This window comes from Opisthocomus hoazin, chromosome Z, assembly GCF_030867145.1.
Source record: "Opisthocomus hoazin isolate bOpiHoa1 chromosome Z, bOpiHoa1.hap1, whole genome shotgun sequence".
Classification (NCBI taxonomy): Eukaryota; Metazoa; Chordata; class Aves; order Opisthocomiformes; family Opisthocomidae; genus Opisthocomus; species Opisthocomus hoazin.
Window position 1 is genome coordinate 5,107,671 of NC_134454.1, and position 19,349 is coordinate 5,127,019.

The 19,349-nt window shown below is 53.7% G+C and overlaps 1 protein-coding gene across 2 annotated transcripts in view; it reads right to left on the bottom strand.

The window, feature by feature from the left end:
• The window catches only part of PAX5 (paired box 5), a 142,630-nt gene that overhangs the window by 34,028 nt on the left and 89,253 nt on the right, over positions 1-19,349 (bottom strand). For both annotated transcript variants that reach the window (XM_075410740.1, XM_075410741.1), the window contains one exon: positions 2,516-2,617. In XM_075410740.1, the coding sequence (XP_075266855.1) occupies positions 2,516-2,617 (102 nt within the window). The remainder of the gene's footprint in view (positions 1-2,515; positions 2,618-19,349) is intronic.

The following is a 19,349-nucleotide window of genomic DNA, read 5'->3' on the forward strand; positions in this document are numbered from 1 at the left end:
CAGCGAAGGACAGGAGTCAAAGGAGGATTGAGAAGGTATTTTGGATGCTAGTTAGCAAATTCTCACTTAAATGAGAAGGAGAACCTACAGGAATTGCAGCTGACCTTCACACTAGCTGGAGCAGAAGGTTGTTATTAAAGGAACCAGCGAGGGGAACGTGCACTTACTCAATATAATGGGTCACACAAGCCTATGTGTAGTTAAAAATAAAATCTATTACCCGGGAAAATCAGCTCAGACGACTCTACATCACCGAATCCTCACCGCATCTCCTCTGGCTGAGCAGTGCCAAGACTCACATCCTGCAGGTTTTCCATCCCACCCTGGCAGCTGCTCCTGAACAGCTGGAAAATCCCCAAAAACGAAGGAAGAGCAAGTATTACGCTTCACTGGGGAAGAGACTGGGGCTCACAGCCAGAATTTCAGAGAAAGGTGCTCTGAAAGAAGGCAGTAGGTTCCCACAAGGCTTCTGAATGTAAGCTTATAAATGCCTACAAATATCTGAAGGGTGGGTGTCAGGAGGATGGGGCCAAGCTCTTTTCAGTGGTGCCCAGTGACAGGACAAGGGGCAATGGGCACAAACTGAGGCACAGGAAGTTCCGTCTGAACATGAGGAAGAACTTCTTCCCTCTGAGGGTGACGGAGCCCTGGCCCAGGCTGCCCAGGGAGGTTGTGGAGTCTCCTTCTCTGGAGATATTCAAGACCCGCCTGGACAAGATCCTGTGCAGCTTGCTGTAGGTGACCCTGCTTCGGCAGGAGGGTTGGACTAGATGACCCACAGAGGGCCCTTCCAACCCCTACTATTCTGTGATTCTGTGATTCTGTGAATGCCTCTAAACCACCATCTTCCCCAGGAATGAAGCACCCAATGCACCCAGGCTTTCAGATGTTGGCTCTCCGCAGGAAGATGCCACCGGACCGAGGAGGGCTCCAGGCACTGGTGAAGAGCCAGCCCAGCAGGGACGGGGCGGGAGCGAGGGGGACCACCGGCGTCGGCCCCCCGGGCAGGGACACGGCCAGCCGAGCCCGCTGCTCCCCACACTTCCAGGCGTGATCGCAGCTTGCAGCCATGCTGAAGAGTCAACTCAAGTTCAAGCCGAGCAGCCAGCAACACCACCGAAGTCAGGCAGGCCCGGCGGGAGGACGGAAGAAACGGACCCATAACGGTGTCTGTATGCCCGTGCGTCCGCGAGAAACGGCGCGAAACACGGACCAAACCTCACGGTCTTTTCAAACAAGACTTGCTTTCAGGTGCTCACTTTTTATTCTCACTTCTCACAAACCGCACCTGGTACCCTTGCAGCAACTCTTCCTGAGATCGCATTTTACGGCTAAAGACGGGTTTCTGCACAACATACGATCTAACTTCCGTAGCCAGTTTCTAACTCTGATAAACACATAAGATGCCTGATTTTTTCTTCACTCCTTAGCGACCTAGTAGAACTCAATTTGCAGAACATAATCAAAGCTGGTAACAAAGCCTAACCTCAGAAGAGCCTAGACATCAAATCACTGCCACCAAATCCCACTTTCCTATTATGAGTATTTTTTCCTAAATCACCACCTCCTGGGCAATGTGATTACACATGAAATACCACTTTGGGGCATTTTCCTCAGTAACTTTCTGACTTTGATGGCTCTGAAGAGCTGGCTCATATGACCCAAAGGGCTTGGAAATAGGGAAAAGAAAGAGAATCCTGCAGTTATCACCACTTTTCGAATCATGTGATACTTAGGGGCCAGAGTCATGACTTTTAACATGCGTATTCAGCCCTCAAAGTACCACCTTCCCTCATATGTCATGTCCAGACCACCGGCTGCAAAGTCTGGGGACAAATCCCAGCAGTTCTCTCAAGCTGAAAGAAATGTGCTGATTTCCAGCAGTACCCGACCTCCGGCGCCCGGGCAGGAGCGAGCCCCGCTCGGTGCTCCCACCACCGCGCCCCGACCGCTGCTCGCTGCCAGCACCCTGACGTCGCCGTCCCAGCACGGGACCAACAGTGATGGAGGGTTGCACCGACAACATTGTGCTCCTGCAGACCCTGCTCTGCCCACCCCGGTCCTGCTGCCCACACAGGCGAGCCGCTGGCCCGTGGACAAGGCAGTGTCCCATGGAGTTTTGCGCAGAGAAGTGTTGAGGACAGGACATGTCCAGCCCCTGAGTGCCAGCAAACTGGGACAGCACGGAGGGACCCAGTGTGCTCGGAGAAAACAGGCAGGTTGGAGCAAATCCTGTGTCGACTGGGAAGGGCCTGGCACAGTCCGAAACGGAGCGGTCCCCAGGCTCCAGAGCAGGGAGGCTGAGGGCTCTTCCAGCATCCCAGTGCAAACGCTTTGCTTTAGAGGCTGGGTCACCTCCGGCGCTGGGGAGCCTGGTCTCCCACGCTTCGGACCGCTCCACACCTCCCATTCCCCGTCGTCGCAGAGCATCCGCAGACTGCCACGCTCTCCTCCTGACACGCTGTCTTTTCCCGTTCCTTCCATCTTCCTCCCCCCTCCCGTTTTGAAGACTCACCAGGCACCATTCCTGTCAGCGCCGGAGCGGAGTAGCTGCCCTGTCCGGCGGGAGGGACGTGCGGAGGGTATCCTGGGAGGGTCGTGCTTGCCAGCTCGCGACCTGAGGAATCAAACCAACAAATCACCGCGTGAGCATCGCGACGAGCGGACACGGTTTTACATCTCCCCGAGTGCCCGGAACACAGCCACGCATTTGTCATCACGGCTCTGCGAGGACCAGCGTGGGATTTCCAGCCTGGCAGGGAGGGCAGGCACAGTTCTGCTTTCCCTACAAGCTGCCACAAAGCTCCGACGAAGTGAAGGACAGGAAGGGGAAGAGCAGGGCTCTGCGGGGAGAGGAACGCGCCCGCCTGAACTCTGGCTGCTTGCCCCTATTCCCAAATGCCTCCAAAACTCAGATTTGTAAAGTCAGAAACAGTGAAACGTGAAATGACGCTGATCTTAACGACGCTTTCCCAGAAAACTCTCCAGAAAATCACAGCGCGCGGGCTGACGGTTTGCAGATATCTAAATACAAAGCAGGACATTGTTTTTATCTCGTATTAAAGACAGTTGGAAAAAAAAAAGAACAAACACAAGGCACTGAGACGTGAAGAAAGTTTAAAATATGGAGCCCACCCATGGTCTTGTGGACTGCCGCGGCACCCTCGGGCAGACGCCTCATCCAGGGACGAGCTGCCATCAGGGAGCACCGAGGGACACCACGGCCAGTGGCATGTCAGATCAGCAAGAAAAGTCGTGAGACTTTGTTGGTTTCAGCACCACTGACAAGAAGAAATGTGCAGATCCTTGTGTTCAAATTTTTTTCTGTAGGTATCTGATTTTACGATGGCATTTTATTCAAGTCTCTAGAGCCTGGAGAGGTTGAAACTAAACGTTTTCCCACGAGCCAAAACCATTTTTTAATTTTTTTGGCTGGCAGAGATTTTGAGCCACAATTTCATTTCGAACCGATCTAAAAATAAAATTTCAAAATCCTTCTTTTTTTCGTTACCATCAAAGAAATGAGACCTCATCTGATGAGACGAGAGTTATTAACGCAAGTTAACGCAAGTTATTGCAGATTGCTGCTCACCACCCCCGGGCCACGGCCACGAAGCCCACCTTCCCCACCGCCCCCGCCAGACGAAGGGGTCCGCGCCCGAACGCTCCGGCAGCGCCTGGCACGCCGGCATCGCTGCAGCGATCTCTCAGCACATGCCCCACTTTCCTCGGCGCTCCGCATCCACAAATCGGGATGCGCGCCGTTCCTCTCAGGCCCTTCCTACAGAATATTTATGGTGCATCCACATCCTGAAAGAATTTAAGGTTCAAAACAATTGATTAATTTGCTCTTCAGTTCTAGGGGGAAGGCAGATCCCTTATGGAAGGGCATCATGAATTCTAATTATTCAATGCAGGCAGAAAATGGCTCTTTTAGATTAAAATGTTCTCCCCTCGTCACTGCCCTGCTTCCTTCTCTCCCACACAAAATTAAACTCTGTTTCTGTCATCTCTACAGCCTGGGGAAGGCAAAAGTATCTGCGATCTACTTAAATTTGGTTGCAGGAGCAAACTTCACCCACAGCGCTGGCAGCCCTTGACTTAGTGCTGTCCCTCAAGCAAATGAGCATGTCACAGCCTGACCTCCATGCCGGTACCACCATCCACGAGTCCTCCGTTGACCCAAAAAGGGCCACCACCACTCTTCCCTTCCTCGGCAGTGTGGTGGAGCAGCCTGACGCCTCGTCTCCCAATGGTGCCCAGGTCTGTGGGCCAACAAGCGAGCTGCTCTCCTGTCCTGCCCCACACTGACCGCTCCCCAGTCCTCACTTTTCAATCGTTAGTTAAAAAAACCCATTGCCTTATGATTTATTTCAATATATTGAAAAACTACAGAATTTTTCACCTTCTCTAAAGCCACAGTCACACCCAGCACAGTTAGCATCATTGTCAACTGCACTGAGAAACACAGCCATCACTGGAGATACCAAGAAAAGTAGGATCTCCGCCTCTTCACAGATCAAGACATCACTAATGGTCTGTTCTACCAGTCCAGTCTGGTTTCCACCGCACCCCATTTCCACATTAAATGTCCTGGCATCTGCTAACTAAAATGTTTACAGCAGTGTCACTGCAGCCAGGGCTTGGGCAGGGGATGGCAAAAGCCAAGGGCGCAGCTGCAACTGCTGCAACCCCACCTCCTTCTCCCAACTGCATCTGACGTGCTTCCTCCCAAAAAACAGGGGTGGAGCATCCCTGTCCTCCGTGAGGTTTCGCTCCAACATTGGCAAGTTTCAATTGCACTGAAATAATTTATTTCAGATAAATGCCAACAACCATGGTACAAAGAGAGGATAAGCAGCAGCCTCCACCCCAGGGTGTTCCTACCCCCCATGAGCGAAGCAGCCAAGAGCAAATGAACATCTGCATTTCAGCAGTGGGCCAGAGAGACACAGAGACCAATGTTCTTGAAGACACATTTATTCCTTGCTATCTTTGATCTGGGCTTTTTTAAGGGTATTTTAGATGTGCAAAGCTGGAGATGGGGCACGGGTGGCAGTGGGAAGAGCTGCCTCCCTCCCTGCCTTGCTGGCATCGTGAAGAACCGAGCTGCCCAGCTGGCAGCTCGAGCCTACAGAGAAGCACGATCGAAGCAGAGCCTAGCGGGATTTTCCAGAAACATCTTCTGCCCACACTATGAGCCCACTGCCTAAAGCTTCAGGTACCCAAATAGCTTGCTAACTCTTGACTGGAGTGCCATCCACATGGAGAGGGTGGTAGCCCCAGACGTGGTGGTACCTTCAGCGGTATCTGCTGGCCCACAGGCGGCACGCCTCCATGATGGAGGGAACACAGGGCAGCTCCTTCAGCCCCTTCAGCATGGAGGAGGCAGCAGGGTGAAGGACAAGAGATGGTCCTCCAGAGAAGGAGATCTTGCCTTCTCCTTTAACCCGCCGCCTCCTCCAGGCCACCTCGCTGACCTCCTCCACACTGCTGGAGAGCATCTTCAATTGGTCCACCAGCAAGGTGGCTTGGACCCATTGCTCACCCAGCACCCAAAGGAGAAAGTTAGGGGAGAGGGTGTAGTCAACCCGTGTGAGGGGGGTTGTGTTCAAAATGCACATGATACACTGTGCTTGTGTTACTGAAGGCAGAATAGGTCCTTGCTCTTCAAGCGGGAATGGCAATGTCCTTCTCCGGACAGGAAGTACATCCTTCCCTCTGTCATGGCCGGGTACCCATCAAGCTCTGTCTCCTCCACAGGTGACCTTGCCACAGGTGCTTCTCACCACACCAGTGGAGTGAAGCTCCATCCCTTCATACACCACGCCCAGGCTGCCAAGGCCAGGAGGTGAGGAGCTGGAGCCTTCAGATGGAGTCAACGTATTTGGAGACTGAGGAGACAGTCCAGCAGCTAGGTGTGATGCCAAGGAGCTGGGCTGCCACGGCACGAGTGTGGCCTGCCGCTGCTGCCACGTGGCACACCAGTTCCTTGCAGCATCCTGTTTCTACAAGCCAGAGAGCGAAGTGCCACCATCCACCAGGACTGCAAATAAGCCAGAGACTGGTTTGAAGCAGGTTGATGGAGATCGGATAAAAATGGTAGTAACACCAGACTGGTGTCTGGACTAAAAACGTGAGTATGGAATTACATGTGCTCCACAACCCTTGCCACCGCATCACACAGGAGCAGGCAAATAACCCCTCTTCAAAAAGCGAAGATGCAGAGTGGAAGAGACCTGAGGTCAACGTGACTGGAGAAGCCTCCATCCTGGAGACAGAGGCGGGGAGTGCATTTTCAGTTTTAAGCACCGCTGCAGACAAGCAGCTTTCCCTCTCCAGCTCTCCACCTTTCCATCTCTCCAATGGAGCTAAAAAGTCCACCACTTCTTTGGTGAGCGGCTGTGGGTCTGAGGGATTGAAAGCGCTGCAGCATGCTGAGCAATGGGACATTTCAAACACATTTCAAACAGGTGTGCTACAAGAAGAAATCACAAATATCACAGAATCACGGAATCAATAAGGATGGAGAAAGGTCTTAGGGTAGAGGGTCTAAAGGACCTGTGTGTGGGATCATCACCCACTTGATGTGGATCATCAAGGCCAACCGTCAGCCCACCACCACCATCCCTACTAGACCATGTCCCAAAGTGCCGTGTCTACACGTCTCATGAACACCTCCAGGGGTGGTGACTCCATCACCTCCCTGGGCAGCCAGCTGACTGGAGGACAGACCAGCCAAGCCGCCTTGGGCGGGCAGGCCGCAACGCGTGTCCGTCCCTGCATGCACCAGGAGCCGCCAGCGTGCTCACACTGGAAGAAAATCACTGTTTCTCAAAAAAAAGTGCAAATAATTGATTTTCTTCCATAAAATGCAGGAGAGGTCAGCAACACCCCTCCGAGCAGAGGCAGCAAGCAGGGCTCGGCCACCGGCGAGTGTCCCCACTCCTGCACAATCTGCCCCAGGCTGGCTGGGGCAAAGAGCAGTGTGCGGTGGCAAAGGGCTCCTGTCCCCACACCGTGGAGAAGAAAAACGAGGGAGCAGTTCAGAAGCGCTCTTCAGCTCACCTACCTTTTTAAAAAAAAACCACGAAACGGCGGCAAAGAGCGATTCCAAGTGTGTCTTTGTATACCATCGTGTGTAAACTTGAATCCAATTAACTTCAAATTTAACTACTAATGAAATTATCTCATTTTGCTATCAGCCCAGCTCTCATCCGTGGCAGTAATTAACCACCGGGGGTTGTCACTCCCAGACACATGACACGAGGACTTCCCCAAGCTCAGGTGCTTCAAACCCTTGCAGAATTCATTACCCTGACAGTGTGAAAACCCTTCACTTTCAATACCACAGGGCACCGACGCGTTTTTTCCCCCTTTATCTCACTGATTGCCAGTAACAGTATGAAAGAAATGAACCCACTGGAGAGGTAATTAATTACTGCAAAGGATACATTAGAAAATGCAGGGGGTGCAGGTGGTGGGGAGGGGGCTTGCAGAGCCCCTTTGCCGCTGCCTCAGAACCGTCCCCTGCAATAGCGAGGCCGGAGATTTTCCTCTCCGAGACGCGCCGCGGGCTGCGCCAGGGGAAACCAAGCCTCTCCCTGCTGCTCCACGCCTACGGCAGACATGAAGTTGCCACCAGCTCGGGAGGTCTATGCGAAGCGAAGCAGGGGTGAAGAGATGCTCCTGTACCGTCACACTGTGACCTGCCCGCAGGATCGTGCAAGGGGCTCGGCAGGCGCTCCCAGCACCGTCCCACTCGCAGAATCGTAGAATCATAGGATCACAGCATCACACAGAATCCCAGCATGGCAGGGGTTGGAAGGGACCTCTGTGGGTCACCCAGCCCAACCCCCTGCCCAAGCAGGGTCACCCACAGCAGGCTGCACAGCACCGCGTCCAGGCGGGGCTGGAATATCTCCAGAGAAGGAGACTCCACAGCCTCCCTGGGCAGCCTGGGCCAGGGCTCCGTCACCCTCAGAGGGAAGAAGTTCTTCCTCACGTTCAGCTGGAGCTTCCTCTGCTTCAGTTTGTGCCCACTGCCCCTTGTCCTGTTGCTGGGCACCACTGAAAAGAGTCTGGCCCCATCCTCCTGACACCCACCCTGCAGATATCTGTAAGTATATATCAGGTCCCCTCGCAGCCTTCTCTTCTCCAGGCTGAACAAGCCCAGCTCCCTCAGCCTCTCCTTGTAGGAGAGATGCTCCAGTCCCCTCCTCATCCTCGTAGCCCTCCACTGGACTCTCTCCAGTAGCTCCTCGTCTTTCTTGAACTGGGGAGCCCAGAACTGGACAGAGTAAAGACCTCTAAGATCATCAAAGTCCAACCACCAACCCAGCACCACCACGCCTGCTGAAGGCCCCCACACATGAGGAACCCTGATGCTGGCTGCACAAGGGATGCTGCGTAACGACTATGGCCGTGCACCAGCCGCATCGGCAAACCCCTTCCGAAAGGCAGCCAAGATGGATGGGTGGGACCTGGCTTTCAGCTGTGCTCCCTCCAAAACGACCTCGCGTGGTCTCCAGCACCCCGCAGCATAACGGGAGAAGGCCAGCGCCTGCCCCTGAGGTCCGGTCCCTGGCCCACGCACATGGCACTGCCTTCATCAAGTGCCTGCAAATACTGTTAGTAGGGGAAGGGACCTGTGCTGGTGGGACCTGTGTGGGACCATCCCGTTGCCCCCAGGGCCAGCATGTGTCGCTTTCCTACCGATGGGCTTCGGCAGCCCCCCGTGCCGCGCCAGGCACCGGCTACCCCGAAGCGAGGGAGCGGTGCCTGACAGTCAGGGACGCCTTCACTTAACAACGGAGAAAACAGAAATGAGTAATCAGCGGAGATGTGTTTTAGGAGCCACTTCATCTCCGCAAGCAAACCGAAATTTCCAGCCTATTTCGGTCAAACCTGTTACCAGAACTGACTTCTATATTGAAAAATCCAGCTCCCACTAAGAACAGCTCTTCCTTTGCCCAGTGAAGAATTTGATAATGCTAACCCTGTTGTTTCAATCATCATCCTGAAGAAAACGCTTTGGCCAAACGCACAACCCCGTTGGCAGGAAAAGGACCTGACGGGCCCCACCACCCGGCTCCTGCTCCCCGGCCGCGAGGGGACACGCCTGTCGCACCCAGCATCTGCCCAGCGCGGTGGCATGGGGCCGTGGAGCACCCCGAACCTGGAGCATCTCCACTACGAGGAGAGGCTGAGGGAACTGGGCTTGTTCAGCCTGAAGAAGAGAAGGCTGCGAGGGGACCTTATAAATGCCTACAAATATCTGAAGGGTGGGTGTCAGGAGGATGGGGCCAAGCTCTTTTCAGTGGTGCCCAGCGACAGGACAAGTGGCAATGGGCACAAACTGAGGCACAGGAAGTTCCGTCTGAAGATGAGGAAGAACTTCTTCCCTCTGAGGGTGACGGAGCCCTGGAACAGGCTGCCCAGGGAGGTTGTGGAGTCTCCTTCTCTGGAGATATTCAAGACCCGCCTGGACAAGATCCTGTGCAGCCTGCTCTGGGTGACCCTGCTTCGGCAGGGGGGTTGGACTAGATGACCCACAGAGGTCCCTTCCAACCCCTACTATTCTGTGATTCTGTGATTCTGTGATTCTGTGAACCAGAGACGAGCCGCGTCTTTAAAAAATTTATCTGGTTTCATCCCACACGAAACCTTGCTTCGCGCTTGGCAGCAACAGCAGCGCGGCACCTCCATCGTCACCACGCGTGCCCCGGCGTCGGGTCCAGCCCAAGCAAGGCTCAGACGCTGCATCCCACCGACGCCCGCGCGATCGCGTCTCGCCCATCACGGCGGCAGCGGAGACGCCGCCGGCGCAGGACCCCGACGCACCGAAACGCCGCCGCTAATGAATAACTTCCCTCCTGCGCTCGTCTCGCTCTGTTTGTGGACATCAAACCCAGTGCGGCACGCTTGCTGCGATGAGTTACCTCTCCTGCACCTAATTAGAGGCAGATAAAACAGTGGTAACACACAGATCACCTGTAATGATTTTGCTGACTCGATTATTCTTCTGACAATTAGCTCTGGCTGCCAAAGCCTCACAGGAATGTCAAAGTCTACTTCCTACAAAGCAGGTAATGTCACAGGTGTGACCACGAAATCAATAATGAGGCATAGCTCTTGCAGAGGGCATCCAGGTCAGATGGAACAGCCCTTAAATTAAACATTGATAAGCAGAACACAATTATCCATCATGTTTAAGTGCCTGCGTGAAATTAGCAGCCAGGGAACGGGAGCAGTGGGGGAAAGATTAGTGGAGGAGGCATTGAAATGCGCAGTGTCCACCGTGACTGGGGCTGCAAGGGCTTGTGACAGCGGCACCGTAACCTGCTATCACAGCCATAAAATTCAGATTAAGCACGCTGCGCTGAAGCAGGGGTTGCAGATGTGGGTCTGTTTTTCTCATCACCTGCAAGGCAGAGGCAGATGTCTGAAGGAGGCTGGAGCTGCCCTTCATTGCAGGTGTCTTTCCTACTCTTACCATTGACACCACCATGCTTTTAAAGAAGAAGCAGGGCAGGGAAAAAGAAAAAGGAAGGAGGATCAGTACTTTCTGGTAAAGCAAAAACGTAGCGGGTAAGTACAGACGAACACTCCAGCCTGTTTCCTCCGCCACTTCTGAGCAAAAGTCCTGGAGCTGCAGAGTGCGTTGTCCTCGGCCTCGTCTTGTCTGGACAACCTCTCCTGGCTGCTGCTGCATAAAACTCCTGTCCCCGCTTCCTTGCAGCCACAGAGCTCTTGCGCTCTCCACACAACCCAACAGTCCAGCTTTCCATGCACTATTCAACGTTGCTAGTACCAGAAGGCTGTTCCCCAGAGTTGAGCTGAGCTGCACCCTGTCATCCCCCTTGATCTCCAAAGCCCACCTGAGCCTCTTCCCCCTCCTGTAACACATGCAAAGTTAGAATTCCCTGGTTTGGCCTCTGGTTTAACGCACGCTCACACACAAAGTATTGGAGGGGACATCTGTACAGAGCCTAGGAAAAGACATCGCAGGTGGACAACGTCTCTGCAAGAACCCACCCCTACCCCAATACTTGTGTGGCCAACAACTGGCCATGTAGTAGAAGCATCAGGATAATTTAACCTCTCCCTGGCTCCTGGTAAGTGAAACCCTCATGCCTCGCAAGATTTCTCCTCACCCACCCAGCGTGGGTCCAGCAGGCAGACAGCGCAGCAAGGCACGGTGTGGCCAGGTCTCACAGAATCCCAGCATGGCAGGGGTTGGAAGGCACCTCTGTGGGTCACCCAGCCCAAACCCCTGCTGAAGCAGGGTCACGTAGAGCAGGCTGCCAGGACCGCATCCAGGCGGGTCTGGAATATCTCCAGAGAAGGAGACTCCACAACCTCTCCAGGCAACCTGTTCCAGTGCTCCATCACCCTCACAGCGACATTCTTCACCCTTCTTGGGTGCCCAGCAGTGTGTGCAGAGGGACATGGGGAGTGTGGGGAGCATCGCAGGCAGCTGGAGAAGGTCCCACCACACTCCAGGCACACAGCACCACCAGATACAAGGAGACAATGCTCCGTGGCGGGCGCTCCGTCTATCAGCAGGGCTCTGAGGGGAACAGAGGGCAGATGGAGGCCAGCACAAGAAGCATGAGACCTTGCAGGAGGACACCCAGTGGTGTGCACATCATTAAACCCCTTCTGCAGGGTCCTTCCCCTCCCACACCCCCCCCAAGAGAGCAGCAGCGGAGCAGCAGGCACAAGCAGCACGAGGGCATCTCGGGACGGCTGCGGTTCACACACGGGCGCTCGTCCCTGCACAGCTCCTGTGTGCTTCAAACCCGCCAACACCGCAGTTACTGGGGAGCAGAGACATCCCCAAAAGTCTGCAGCCAGGCCTGCCCTGCTGCGAGCACCGACCAGCGCTTGCTCAAGCACGGTGACCACGGTGGTGAGGCATTAGGGTGGTGAAACCCTGACCCAGGCTGCCCAGAGGAGCTGTGGCTGCCCCGTCCCTGGCAGGGTTCAAAGCCAGGTTGGATGGAGCTCGGAGCACCCTGGGCTGGGGGAAGGGGTCCCTGCCCATGGCAGGGGGTGGGAACTGGGTGTTCAAGAGGCTGAGGGGAGACCTGATCACTCTCTACAGCTACCTGACAGGAGGGTGTAGTGAGGCAGGTGTTGGTCTCTTCTCCCAAGTAGCCAGTGATAGGACAAGAGGCAATGGCCTCAAGTTGCATCAGGGGAGGTTCAGATTGGATATTAGGAAAATTTTCTTTCCTGAAAGAGTGATCAGGCGTTGGACCAGGCTGCCCAGGGCAGCGGTGGAGTCCCCATCCCTGGAGGGGTTCAAAAAACATGTGGATGCGGCACTTAGGGACATGGTTTCGTAGGCATGGTGGTGGCGGGGCGACAGTTGGACTTGATGATCTTAGAGGCCTTTTCCAACCTTACTAATTCTATGATTCTACAATCTTTAAGGTCCTTTCCAACCCGAACCTTTCTATGATTCTATGGAAAAAACGTGCTCTGATGCCGTATCAGCGCAGAAAAACATGGCTTAGATCAGTGGGCAAGCACATGACTTCCTGAGGTCGCCCAGACGTGTTCTCCAGGCTGTGGGTGCTGCCAACCAGGCAGCCGGACCGACGCAGGAGCTGAGTGCTGTATGAAGTGGGGTCCTGGGGGTTCGCCTGTCCTCCAGCACTGCTCTATTCCATCAACGGTGTGTGTGCACACTTGTTGACACAGCCCTTCGCTGAAAGCCACTGTGGGCTTCTTCCAGTCCTCTTCATTCAACGTCGGCAACGTCAGCTCATTAAATAAAATTAGGGAAAGAAAAGAAGAAGATAAAAGCCAGTGTGCCCAGCCGCGTGGCTCAGGACCAGGCACGTGGGGCAGGCGCTGGGGCATCCTCCAGGGCACAGCGAGGAGGATGCAGCAGAGCACGGCCATCAGGTTCATCTTTATGCCAATCAGCCAACACCTTTTGGAATAAAACCTTTAAATTGAGACAGAAATGCCCAAAACCTCCTGAATCGTGGAAACCTGGAGTTTATGCAAGTGGAGAGGCTCTTCAGTTGGGCGTTTTAAGCGCAAAAGCTTCCGGGAAGAGCTTTGAAGATGTTAGAACACCTGATCTTCCATAGCTTTCCTTTAAAAAAAAAAGAGATCCCACTTGGAATGACTTCTCTACATATAAAAAGTAAACTATTGAGAGTAGATACAAAAAGTGGTCCAAGAGAAAATAAGAGGTGCACACTGCTCCGGGCTTTTTTTACCTTGTTTGCTACTTTCAGTTGTTAAATATTCCTCAGATTTGGGTTTTTTTTCACTAGGAAAGAGACCTGAAAAAAGTAAAAATCCTGAATACTTTTGCAGGACAGGACAGCCTGTTCCCCGCCCCAAGACCTTCACTCCGAATATGACTCGGCACACGTTGAGGGGTCCGCAGGGCTCTGCCACAGCCAAGGGAGGCTGGACCCTGCGTGCGCCCAGCCCAAGTCCTCCTGAGGACCCCAAAAAGAACTACGGGGGCATGAGGACCCTGCCATCTGAGCGTGGCCGAGCCCCGACTGTCTCTGGGTCCAGGGCTCGGTGCCTCCACCAGTGTGGAGGAGAAGCATCTCCCCAGACCCCAGTTTTCAGAGCAGGGGAAGGCAGCTCATCCTGGCCCCGACATGACGGTGTCTGCTGGTGGGCAAAATAAGATCTCAAAGCCAAGATTACAGCATACTTCACACTGAAATGTTGAAACAAGTTTCGGGTCTGGGCACACCTCCTATTTGTATGGAAATAAGTGAAACGGTAAGAACTGGCATCCTCCTGCCCAGGTGACAGTGAGGAGGGGACAGAGGCTTCACTGAAAATGGCCCAAAACGGGCACGTCCCCCCGTTCGCACTTCCACAGCTCATAATGCAAGATGTGAAGAGGCAACGCTGCAGACAATTAGTGTGTGGGAACTGATGAGGCAAGGCAAGCCATCCTCCACGGGCTCTGGAAGCAAAGCTGAGCAGGGACGCGCAGCCTGGAAGCGCGGATGCGCTGAGGCGTGCGTGGGACGGAGACAGGCTTCCCTTCCAGCTCTGGTCACACCACTGGTGCCAATTACACCGACCTGCAGTCGTCACTGTTTCAAACAGGATTCGCCGCAGGTCGAGGGCTCTGCTCAGAAATCTGTGTTAGTTTGGAAATCACATCAAGTGTTGCCTTCACAGGCAAAAAACCCCATGTGTCTACTTGTCTGAGAGACCAGTTAGCCTCCTCCTGTCAAACAGACATGGTAAAAGAGGAGAAAGCAGAAATCTCACATAAAAATAATGGGCCTACCTCCATGGAAGATCTTAGCCTAGGAAACACTATTTTTTGGACAAGTGCAGTTCATAGTGCAGTGTATTTTATAAGCAGCAATGAAACGAAACTTTACTTTGAAACCAAAATAACAAAGCCAACTTCAAAAAGGTCAGGACTTCAATAAACACAAAAGAAAACAAATCCAAAAGCCAAAGAAAAAGAAAATCCTAAACCAAAACACCGCTTCCTGCTACAATGCAGAAAGTGCCAGTCCGGCTGCTTTTCTGCTCCTGTGTAACACGCTTCCGCATTTCGTATCCCCTTGATCTCAGGTCTGAGCGGCCCTTTCACACCTCACAGCCACTGCCAAATTAAAGATGGGTTTTTTCATCCCATTATTTCTGAAACGCACTCCAGCCAGCACACTACATGCAATGAATGAAAGAACTGGGAGAATTAAACTACGCAATGAAACAGCTTTCTGACGAATAAAGCTATGGAAATTTTAGGCTCCATTTACTTCTCAATCTAATTTTGCCCTCCAATGCACATTATGTCTGAAATGGGATCTCATGTGGTTTGATCAGTGCTCTTAACGCATGCAGAAGCAACATATTCCCTTTATTGTTGTTTCCTTTCTGCAGCACAGCAATACTTCTAATAACAGCAGCACAGCAGGCTCTGCGAGGCTGTCTCCACCGTAATCACCGTGCTGCCGGAGAGCTTCAAGACGGCCAGGAGGACCGTCAGCTCGGAAAGTTTGTGGTCCGAGGGACCGCTGTTCCTTCGAATGCAGAGCTAGCTGTTCAATGCACCGCCAAAATCGCAAGAGCAACAGTTATCACAAGGTGTTTAAAAAGAAGATCTTTTTTCCTTTTGTTTCTTGGCCAGCGTTTGAATTTTTCATACACCCAGAAGGTATTCTCCAGCCTCTCTTCACAACCAAGAGGACTAGAAAACTGGTACCAGTTTGTGAGGGATTGCAAACGCCTCTCGCTGTAACAGGGCTGCAGACACCGGAGCTACGAAAAAAACCCGCTATGGGATGAAACCAAGAGCACCGGCAGTGTGTCACTGCGGAGCCACCGATGCTCCCGAAAACTAATGGACACGCATGGAGAAAGGTGGCTGGCTTCCAACCTGCAACTCTCCAAGATATGAAAACCCAGCATGTTCTCCGCCTTGCACTTTCAGCCCATTGGCAAATATCTGGCAGGTGACAAGAGGGACAGTCACCCGGAAGCCAGCCCTGAGGAGGGCGGGTGGTCCCGCACACCCCCTCTTCTGCAGCCCGCTCTGGTGGAACAAAGCCTTGGCTCAGGCCAGGAGGACAGCGGAGCAGCTCACACTGGAGAGCGTCCTCCATCGGCACTGAGACCGGCCAGACCTAACCTGGGCTCCCAGCCAGAAGACCCCGCTGCCCACAGGCAACGCTGCGGCGCGCGGGCACACCGGACCCCTCTCGGCGCAAACCCCACGCCCTTGGAAGCCATCACCAACTCCCGTCCCAAAGACTCACGACACGCTGGCAGGTCACCTCGCCGCTCGAGGCCACAGCGCATCCAGCCCGGCTCAGGGTAGGCGATGGCGGGGGCGCGGGGAGCTGCCGAAGCCCCAACGGACACCTCCCAGCTCAGAGGAGCCCTGCGGGCACTGGCATGGGTGGGCACGGCCCCGCAGCCCCCCGGCATGGGAGCAGGGACAGCGCGTTGCCCGGCTGCTGCTCAGCTCGTTGGTGAGCACAGAGAAAGAAAAACCGACGGCTTCCACCTGTCCGTTCTGTGGAGACGTTCAACCCGTGTGGGAAACTTCCACCTCACAAGAATCAGTATTTATGATCTGCATCTGGAATTAATCTGAGATGGAGACTTCTCCAATCCAGGGATCATTGCTAATGTCATCAGCAGTTTTCCGCTCCTCAGAGCAAAAAATATTTACATCCTAGATTTTAACATCTTAATTAGGGCTCAGCAAAGTCCAGATCGACAACCCAAGTGTGACTCTTCTGACATTGTAAGAATGCAGTTTCTATCCTGGAATGGATTATGGGCACAAACTGAGGCACAGGAAGTTCCGTCTGAAGATGAGGAAGAACTTCTTCCCTCTGAGGGTGACGGAGCACTGGAACAGGCTGCCCAGGGAGGCTGTGGAGTCTCCTTCTCTGGAGATATTCAAGACCCGCCTGGACAAGGTCCTGTGCAGCCTGCTCTGGGTGACCCTGCTTGAGCAGGAGGGTTGGACTGGGTGACCCACAGAGGTCCCTTCCAACCCCTACTATTCTGTGATTCTGTGATTCTGTGAATAAGACGAAAAGCTGAAATCAGGCATTTCACCTGCATTCTACGGGATGGAAAAAGTGAAGCTTTGGAAATGTTGAGATACTTGGGTTTCAGTATTTTTCTGTCAAAATATTTTTCATTGTCAAGATCGAAATATTTTATTGTCTTTGGTTGAAAGAACCTGAAACACCTTGTTTGAAATCACTGCCAAGACTTGCATTGCTCAACTGCCCTGTGAAGCAGCAGGACCAAGTTGCTACTCCCAAGTCCCATCTCATTCCTAGCTGCCTGGTGCATAGCTACCATCTCCCACAACACAGTCAGATGTGTGGCTCCACTGACAGAACAGGCAGTTCAGAAAACAATAAACGCATGGATTACTTTACGGAAAGTGTCGTCCAGTGAGTTCAGACCAGAGCACAGAATGAGATGTGGAACCATGACTCCCATATGAACCAGGAAAAGCTTTCATGTTGTGCTGAACATACTCCATCTCTACCCAGGAAAGTATTGAGTCGATCGAAAATGCTTCAATGTGATTTTTCTGTCAAAAAAATGGCAGATGCCATTCGTGCCAGCACCGGTTCGTCTGGGTCTCATGTCTGGACCCTGCTGAGCTGTCGAGCAGGTGACATGGGCAACGAGCTGGCTCTGCCTGCGCTCCGGCACAGTCTGGTCATCCCTGCTGACACCCGGGGAGAGGAGAGCTTTGCCAAGCGACGACAGCATCAGCCATAGGAAGCAGCGCCACGTTGCTCCTGCCTGCAAAAACTACAGCTGCCTTGCCTCATTACACCAGGATCACTAAAACACAGTAAAAAATGCACTTAGGATATCCAGGCATCAGCCAACGCGTCTTTTTGAGAGCATGGACAAAGCAGACAAAGGTCGAGGGAGGTTCTCCTTCCCCTCTACACTGCCCTGGTGAGGCCCCATCTGGAGTACTGTGTCCAGTTCTGGGCTCCCCAGTTCAAGAAAGATGAGGAGCTGCTGGAGAGAGTCCAGCGGAGGGCTACGAGGATGGTGAGGGGACTGGAGCATCTCCACTACGAGGAGAGGCTGAGGGAGCTGGGCTTGTTCAGCCTGGAGAAGAGAAGGCTGCGAGGGGACCTAATAAATGCTGACAAATATCTTCAGGGTGGGTGTCAGGAGGACGGGGCCAAGCTCTTTTCAGTAGTGCCCAGCGACAGGACAAGGAGCAATGGGCACAAACTGAAGCAGAGGAAGCTCCAGCTGAACATGAGGAAGAACTTCTTCCCTCTGAGGGTGACGGAGCCCTGGCCCAGGCTGCCCAGGGAGGCTGTGGAGTCTCCTTCTCTGGAGATATTCAAGACCCGCCTGGACGACATCCTCTACAGCCTGCTGTAGGTGACCCTGCTTCGGCAGGAGGGTTGGACTAGATGACCCACTGAGGGCCCTTCCAACCCCGACCCTTCTGTGATTCTGTGATTCTGTGATTTTGATCCCAACCCGCGGAGCGAGATTCCCGTTCTGCCGCATTCCAGTGTGAGCAGAGCAGAGCAGCCCCCGATGCCAGGACCAGGGGATAGAACCATGGAACCACGGAACCATGGAATCAGTAAGGCTGGAAAAGACCTCTCAGATCATCAAGTCCACCTGTCAACCCAACACCACCGCGCCCGCTAAACCACATCCCGACGCCGCAGTCGTGCCTGGGTCTGGGCTGTGGGGCATCTCCACCCGCCCCTAGAGCCGGGGGCTGCACAGCCCTCCCCGGTCTGGGTGAGGTGCCCAGGGCTCGCCCAGCCCTCGGCAGGCGCACTCCTCACGGGAGCTCACAGAATCACAGAATCACAGAATAGTAGGGGTTGGAAGGGACCTCTGTGGGTCACGCAGTCCAACCCTCCTGCCAAAGCAGGGTCACCTACAGCAAGCTGCACAGGAACTTGTCCAGGCGGGGCTGGAATATCTCCAGAGAAGGAGACTCCTAAACCTCCCTGGGCAGCCTGGGCCAGGGCTCCGTCACCCTCAGAGGGAAGAAGTTCTTCCTCATGTTCAGACGGAACTTCCTGTGCCTCAGTTTGTGCCCGTTGCCCCTTGTCCTGTTGCTGGGCACCACTGAAAAGAGCTTGGCCCCATCCTCCTGACACCCACCCTGCAGATATTTATGGGCATTTATAAGGTCCCCTCTCAGCCTTCTCTTCTCCAGGCTGAACAAGCCCAGCTCCCTCAGCCTTTCCTCGTAGGAGAGATGCTCCAGTCCCCTCATCATCCTCGTAGCCCTCCGCTGGACTCTCTCCAGTAGCTCTTCATCTTTCTTGAACTGGGGAGCCCAGAACTGGACACAGTACTCCAGATGGGGCCTCACCAGGGCAGTGTAGAGGGGAAGGAGAACCTCCCTCGTCCTGCTGGCCACACTCTTCTTGATGCACCCCAGGATTCCATTGGCCCGGTTCAGATTTCCGCCGGCCCGCTGCCCTCGCAGGAGCAGAGCTGAGGACGGCGAGTGGGGAGACAAAAGGGGACCAGCAGAGCGGCCAGAGGAGGTTCCCGGGCCCACGGTGCCCGTCATGGCGTCAGGATTTATAACTGTATTAAACGGCGTGACAGTCGGCCACGATAAATCAGCTCCCCTTCTTCCCAAATCACAGACAATAAAAGCTTTGGCAGTGAAAGCCATTCATCATCATAAAGACTTGAGACGTTCCAGCCATCAATTTCACTCACATCCTTAATACACTGGAGAGGAGTGGTGGAGTTTTAGGGAGGAAAAAAGAGAGGGAGAGAAGAAAGGGAGAAATAATTAGAAGAAAACATGAAGAAAGATTGGACAGGAATAATTACAAAGGTCAGAG